We start from the raw sequence: 7,880 nt of genomic DNA on the forward strand, positions 1-7,880 counted from the left end.
TGGAATGAGTTGTCTTCTGGATTTGAGCTGCCTCTGTGGAACAACACATCACTTAATACAATATATACATCAACATGTTATTTGTCCAAAGCACAAGCGTAGATGCATATGTATTTATATAGATATATAACATTATGATAGAGCCTAGTGCTGTACTGAGGTGGATTTATGGCATTGCCTCGGATTACAGCTCCTTCTTCCTGGCTTTTCTGTCTTGCTGAGGGAGGATCCAGGAATGCTGCCAGCTGGTGACAGAAGCAATGCTCCTGACACACAGCAGCAGCAGCAGCAGCAAGCAACGAGACACGCAGGAAGAAAAGTTGCCACATTCAAATCAACAGTCGACATGCCTGAGGTAAGAAACAACACACTCAAACTACTTTTTATTGCTGAGAAGTTAAAGTTAAGTTCAGCTCACAAACTTGTGAAACGTTGACTTTTTTTTTTTTTTTTTACACTTTACATCCAGTTTTCACGGAGAGAGAGAGAGAGAGAGAGAGAGAGAGAGAGAGAGAGAGGAAAAAAGCTGCTGTGTGAATTAATTCTCAGCTAGATAATAACTCTTCACATGGATGTAGAGACTAATAGGCTCCATCCTGTAAACTGTGAGTGACTGTCAGAGCGGAACGAATCAGTAAAGTATGGAAGGGTTTGCCGCTGAAGACGCGCCATCTCACGCCAGGCGAAAAAAATGTCGCCGAGGAGGAACTTGAACCCGGACAGGTCGAGTTTAACTTCTTTTTTTTTTTGTTTTACCAAAACGGACACAGGAGCCTCTGTATCCCAGCTGCTGTCTAACAAATCAGATAGATTGAGCTGAGCAGTTTAAAGTAGGCTTCTTAACTTATTTCATGGAGAGACTCTACAGACGTGCGCTGCCAGCTGCCCCTCCCTGAGCAGGAGCTCTACTGTAGCAGTCCGTCTTTACAAAGACTCTGAAGCATGTTACAACAACATACAGACACAATCAGTCTATTAAAACATTACAGTAATAGTCAAAAAAAAGGTAGATACATTAAGGAGATGGTTTGTGTAGCTGTGATATTATTATTAATACAATAAGTGAATCAGGGCAGTGTCTGATTTTGAATGTGGGGCCCAGAACAGGAGAGCAGGTAGTGATCCACCTGTCTGTGTGTGTGTATGTGTTGAACATGATTGTGCACTGCAGCCTCGCTTCCGCTTTATTTTAGGACCTCTCTCGTGTTCTTCCTTCATCAGTAATGACATATGAATCATCATCAGAATCTGGAGGGAAGAGGGCACCATGGGTGGCCTGTCAGCTTCCAACGGGGGCCGTGCCACTCTCGGTCCTCACTTTGTATGGCTTCTTTGCCAACTTTGAAAGAATAACAGGACCAGCCCATATCATAACACTCCACAGCTATCAGTTACATCCTGAAGCTTAAAATAAATGATAAAAAACAGCTGAGAGCAGACTTTTTCTAGAGAACACCCGCCAGTGTTTTTTTAAAGAAACATCGCTGTATTGTAACTGCTGGTCAAGGAGAATCTGATGCCCACTGATACATTTATTTACAAGTATATTATAAAGCCTGAAAACAATCCCAAAGTACAACTGTGTAGAGTTAGAGATCAACAGTGAGCTGGGAAGAAATGTGGGGAGTTGGGTGTGGTAATGAGAACTATACAAAAACAGGGAGTCTATCTGTAATTGTTCTTGCTGAAATCACAAAAATGCTCATCTGCTACTATACTTTCCCATAAGATGTATAAACGTGAACATTATTAAAAAGGTAACATTCAAACAAACATGCACAGAACAATTATTTACTTTCATGAAACTAAAGCCTCCACAATCTTGTGACAGTGCTTATATGTCAGAGACTCACTTGTTATCTACCTTTGTGAGTTTTAACATGTAATATTTTAGTTAATATAATAAGTCTACAGTAGTTAACACTACACCTTGTCTACAGTCAGGATATCGCCTAGTTCTGTGGGATAGTGTTTGTAGAAGTGAAGGACTTGCAGTGGCTTGTGGTACATCAGTCATTCTTTAAAGGAAGGGTGTGGTTTTGACAAAGCTGTTGGCCCACATGCATTGAATAACCGGAGCAAAACTGGAGTTTGTTCTACTGATGGCCAACAGACATTATGTTAAACACTGCTTTAATCAATGTTGAACATCCACAATCAATCAAATGACTATGTGAAAGGTGTTGCTAACGGTGATGAACTCAAAGAGAATTCTTTTCAGTCTTCTAAGTTAAAGAGACAGATAAACAAACCAGAGCTAAAAGGAGAGTAAATAGATTCACAAGGTGAACACAGACTCCAAACCAATGAGAATGTTGCTCTGTGTCTGCTGGATGTGTAAATAGTGTTTGCTGATATAGTCGTCATCATTTTATAAGCTGATAATATATCACGTGGCCACTACTTTAAACAGTTACAATACTTCCCTACAAATTATATTACTAAATGATGGAAGTAGCAACAGTCTGAGAATTACAAAAAGTAATGCTTATAAGACAATGGTTATTTAGTAGCTGTTGTGGAGCTTTCAATCGATTACACAATCTTCCTCAGATGGAGTTGACACATTTTTGTCCATGTCAGAAACAGCAGCTGACAAATTTCACCACAAGGTCCATTTAGGTCCATTTTGTTGAGGAACACTATTTGATATGAGAAAAAGCTCCAGAACAGCCACTAAATGGACCCTGTGGTGAGATTCTTTTGTCAGGTCTGTTATAAAACATAATAGAGGTTTAATCAACAGTTTTGAATATGCTTTGGAAAGATAACTGCATAAAGTCAGATAGATCATTCTAGTCTAGAGGGCCAAATGGTAAAAGGCTGATCACCTTTGATCCTCAATCCAGACTTGGACAAGTGAAGAAATGTTGTCACATTCATGACCTTACTCAAACAGAGCTCTCCTAGTATTTGTTCAACAGCTCTGCAACTGTGTGAGCTTCAGCCTGTCGACCAAGTAGTTCCGGTTTTTGGGAGCTGAGGAGGTAAAGAGTTTGAATGTGAGAGCTATACTATGAATGCTCTAAAGTTACAAAGAGCATTAACTTTTTCTAGACTTGCTGACCTCGCAACTATGCAGAAGGGGATAATTCACTAAACTGATATAAGGCGAATGATGACCGCTGTATATATGAAGAGGACCCGCTGTCCTCTTTTATGATGACCCCCTGCATCACTCATTAGAGATGATTTTATTGGGCGTTGCAGCTAAACCCACACCACCTCCACACAACACCCCCAGAGAGACTTTTAACCATGACCATGATTTGTTCCTGACCTTAACCAAGTCATTTTTTAAAATACGACCATTAGGAGTGGGTGGTACGGATATGTACTTTATATAGTGATATTGATATATGTGGTAAATTAAATTAAATTAAGATTAAATAGCTGACAAATGAAGGTACTTTATCACACTGATGTGAAAATCATATAAAAAGCATGAGGCAGGCGTGCTCATTGATTTGCAACAGTTCCCACAGTAACTGATAAGACGCTTAAAGGAACAGATACCACGGAGCAGAATGGAAAGTATGAGAAAAACTTATATCATCATATTCAATCCTAATGACAAGCTAACCATAGCCATGTAGCTTTAGCTGTGTTACAGAGGCAGAGCTTTGAGGTAAACAAAGGCAGTTATTGGGCCATACCCCTAATCATCCCCCATTCTTCTCCCCAGTACTCAGACCTGGAGAAGGCCATCAACACACTGGTCAGCCAGTTCCACTCTGCTTCGGCTGACAAAAGTCCAACGCTGAAAACGGATGAATTCAAAGGTCTTTTGTCCTCCCAGATGCCTAACCTGGTCAAGGTAAAACTGCTCTCAGTCTCCATGTGTTTCACTCTCAGCCAGGCCTGCTGGCGATTGCAGCATATGGGTGTGGCAGTGTGCTTCACACAAAGACAGTCAGAGACATGCTCAGTCTCAGTCACACATACACACACTACAAAGACTTTTACACACACATAGGAATTAGGCTCAGTTGACTTTTAGGTAAAATCCATCATCCAAACTTTAATTTCACTGACAAGCAAGGTAGGTGTTTAAAGGAATGTACCACTGAAAATCTGTCTTTAGAATGTTACGCTTGAAATGTTTGTGGCTTGTATTTCGCCATGAAACTTGGTCACCCTTGAAATCTGTTGTAACCACAGTGGATCCAAGGTGATTACAGCTGCCATCCACTGCAAAGAAGGAAGATACAGTATGAAAGTTTCATGATTAAAACATATATTTTCAGTGGAGTATTCCTTTAAAGGATAGTTTTTTTTTTCTCACAGGACAATGGAGTCTGATACAACCCTGGAAAAAATCTTTTTTGGAGTTGAGACTGCTGTCTTAACTGATCATTTATGTGCTGCTCAAACTACTGTCTAAACTGTCTGCACTGCTTCTGTTTAATCCACATTTTTCTAAGTGTAAACACAGGAGCAGGGCATTATTCTTCATTTGAGCTGCTTTTAAATGGTGAGTGGTTACTGCTGCTGCTTCCACTGTTTCCAGTATAATGACAAAGTTGCAGCAGCTCTTGTGCACACGCTCAGCCACCCGATTGGTCTATAGTGATTGAATATTATGATTTATTGATATTTAGTGGAATCATATAGCCTTTATATAAACCATGTTGTAGTTTTTCTACAAAAGTTAGTTTAACAAACGAGTGATTCCAAGCAAACTATTTAAAATTAATAATAAGTTTGTTTGTGGAGCACAGTTCCTCCCACTAAACATCAGCTTGGTTAGTTTATAAGTGATTTTGTGAAAGTTGGCTGTATAGTAGCTCAATATTGGATAAATATTCATATTAGTATTATTCATTTCAGCTACCATCTGAGTTGACAGGTCTAGCCATGGCATATTACTCAGTGTAGCCATAGCAACCCTAGAAACTGCACTGGATGTGTAAATTTACTGGTATCCAAATACCTGAACTGTGACACCTCAGTGTACCAAGACGCCAATAAAAAGAAAACTGGAGATGGAGCAACATCAGCTGCTGTGGTGCAGTAACTGATGTCTCTCTGTAGTGTTTCAGTTTGTTAAACTTGCAGTCTGGTTAGTTCTCACTGTCAGGCTGCAGCAGAGTTAAGCTGCGCTGCCTCCCACTCATAATGTAGAGAGCCAACATTGTATCAGTGGAACAACTCATTGTTTAAAAGTATTATCAGTTCTCTGTTCCTGTCAATCTCAAACTATCTACTAACAATTTCCTTAATCGGTTCATTGTTCATTAAGCTACATGTTTAAACATTCTTCAGTGTAATGATTTGCTGCTTTTCTTTCTTTTATCTTTTTATCATTGTTACCTGAATATCTTTGGGTTTTGGAACAAACAAGACATTTGAAGATGTCAACTTGGGCTCTGAGCACTTGCACTTGCAGCAACATTTGGATTTTTTCCTTTGTATTTAACATGTCCAATATATGATAAATCCTCCACAAACATGATTTAGTTTCCTCTGTAAAATGTTAGTTACAGAGGAAACTGTAATGTGACATGATGTGATGCACATGTTTATTTTCTGCAAGTTAATGATCCGCAAAGTCATTAGTATAATGTGGAGAGACACATTACAGTGCAATGGAAGAATTTGATGTCCATACTTCTAGTTTACAGAAGCTTGGGTTTTATTTTTGTAGTTTCATCCATCATTCCCATCAGTTATTATAACATTGTACTCACCTAGTAAATAGCTGAGGTCTGGAAACACCATGACATCACTAAGGAAGAGGTCAACAAACACCAGTTAGTGCAGGTTAGTCAAACTTATTTGGAAGAGAAGAGGAAGATGAACAATAGGTTTTATTGGCTGACTCTGTAATTGTTTACAGGGATTTGGAATTATATTCTCTAAAGAGAGCAGAAAGCTTTGAAACAGTATCATCATCATATAGGGAGTTAAACAAGGGAAAATGTCATGTTTATGGTGGCTAGTCATATGGTGGTATTTGTGGCTACATCCCTGCTCTCTGATCAGCTGACTGCTTGTCTTTCTTGCCTCTTTGGAATTCTTTTTAGCGATGTCACTGATCTCAGTTATAACTTTGATGAGTACTATGTTATCCTAAATGTCAGAGGTGATGGACACAACTATACTATCTTTCAGAGCAGTGAACTCATAAGTCATTTCTAAATTAGCTTTGCTCCTGATGGAAAAAAACATGTTCCTCATGTTGTCCCGGTATGTGTCTGCAGGGGATCGGCACAGAGCAGGGACTGGGTGAGATCCTGCGAAAGATGGGTGTAGGCGATGGTGAGGGCATCTCTTTCAAGCATTTCTGGAACTTAATCCAGTCAGTAGCCACCACGCAGCATGGCCTCCTCAGTGGGCAGAAGGGCTCCTCATGCAGCTGCATCCTCCTGTGAAGACCAGGCTCTCAGCCCAAGACATCAGCGAGCTCTGAGTTTCCACCCTGGAATTTAACTAAACAGAGTAACAATATGCACATCACTCTCCTAATCAGGTGTCGGACAGAATACAAAGGTACAAAGTCGAGTCCGCCCACAGCAAACTGTTCCCAACTTTTATGACTAAACATTACACTTTTCTCAATCTGATAAGTTTCCACATCACACTTCTGCCATTGTACTGCCCAGCATCCTTTGCACCAGTTGAAGTTCAAATTCGGGCTAGTTTGCATTCAAATGATCACGTTGTCCAAGTCTGTTACTATATTTGTAAAAGTTATAAGAATCAAACTATCATTTGAGCTAGCCTACAATAAAATAATCAAATCATACATATTGAACCCTTCTGACACTTTGACATGATCCAACAAGCACTTCATGTGTTGGAGGTCCTCATGCTAAGTGTGAATTTAGCTGGTGCAAAAGGCTGCTGGGCATTATCACAGTCACAGTCATTAACAATAACATCATTAATATAGTCACTTTCCCTCATTCACTCCAATTTGGTCTTATGTTTGTTTTCCATGTATAATATGTCATGGTGCCTTCATGTTTACTTCACTAATCATAGGAGGATGAACTGTTGTCCCACTGTTGTCTTTTTCACAACTTCATAAATAAATTGTTCAATAGCTTAAAGCTCACACGATGTGATGAGTGCTGACATTTTTGAAAATGGAGTGCTCTGTGAAATGGAAGCATGACATAAAATACAGAAGATACAAAATCAATCACCATTTTGGAAAAGGGAACAAGAACAGGGTCTCACAATATCCCTTTCTTGTCACTTACCTAACAATGAACATCTCACTAGTTACCCCTATTAATGCCAAGTATATAGTTTACATATGGTAACATAGTCTAGTCAACTTTGCATGTCAAAAATGCTAACTCATAAATACCATTTGAAGGCACGTCAGTATGAGAGCATGTATCAACAGAGTTGAGGCCAGATCATTAGAAATATTTAGGAAGAACTACAGTCGAACTTTCAGAAGCTTTGAAATATTTTAAATAGAATTTCTTTATTTGTTTGTGCAGAACTGAGTCCAGGGTAAATTATTGCTGTAATTTGCAATTCACAGTATCTGTTATGTTAGCAACGGCAATTGACACAGTAACTTACAGTGTTCATCCTTGTCTTAATCTTTAAGTATATAACACTAATTATCTCAATTTTGACCTCATATGTGTCAGTAACAAAACAAAAATGTAGTTTTGATTGTTTCAGTATGTTTGACTTTATATACATCTGGAGAAACTGAAGACAGAAACATCTCAGTGTGGTTTATAGTCCCTTTATAAGTTTCTACTAGTAATGCTTTACCCTCTGTGATCCTGCATTTTCTATGTATTTATATTTTGTAATTCTCTGTATTCTGAGCTGTGTGACACCATAAGACAAATGATGTAATAAACATATAAAGAAAGCACCAACACTGCATTTATTCTTTAATGGTTTAT

At 38.9% G+C, this 7,880-nt stretch overlaps 1 protein-coding gene across 1 annotated transcript; it reads left to right on the forward strand.

The window, feature by feature from the left end:
- The first annotated feature begins 244 nt into the window (after positions 1-244).
- s100v2 (S100 calcium binding protein V2) lies at positions 245-7,853 on the forward strand. The gene is made up of 3 exons (XM_042435124.1): positions 245-355; positions 3,686-3,817; positions 6,204-7,853. Exons 1-3 carry the CDS (start codon positions 347-349, stop codon positions 6,372-6,374), a joined length of 312 nt encoding a protein of 103 aa, XP_042291058.1. The 5' UTR covers positions 245-346; the 3' UTR covers positions 6,375-7,853.
- The last annotated feature ends 27 nt before the right edge of the window (positions 7,854-7,880 follow it).

This window comes from Thunnus maccoyii, chromosome 15, assembly GCF_910596095.1.
Source record: "Thunnus maccoyii chromosome 15, fThuMac1.1, whole genome shotgun sequence".
In the NCBI taxonomy this organism is placed as follows: domain Eukaryota; kingdom Metazoa; phylum Chordata; class Actinopteri; order Scombriformes; family Scombridae; genus Thunnus; species Thunnus maccoyii.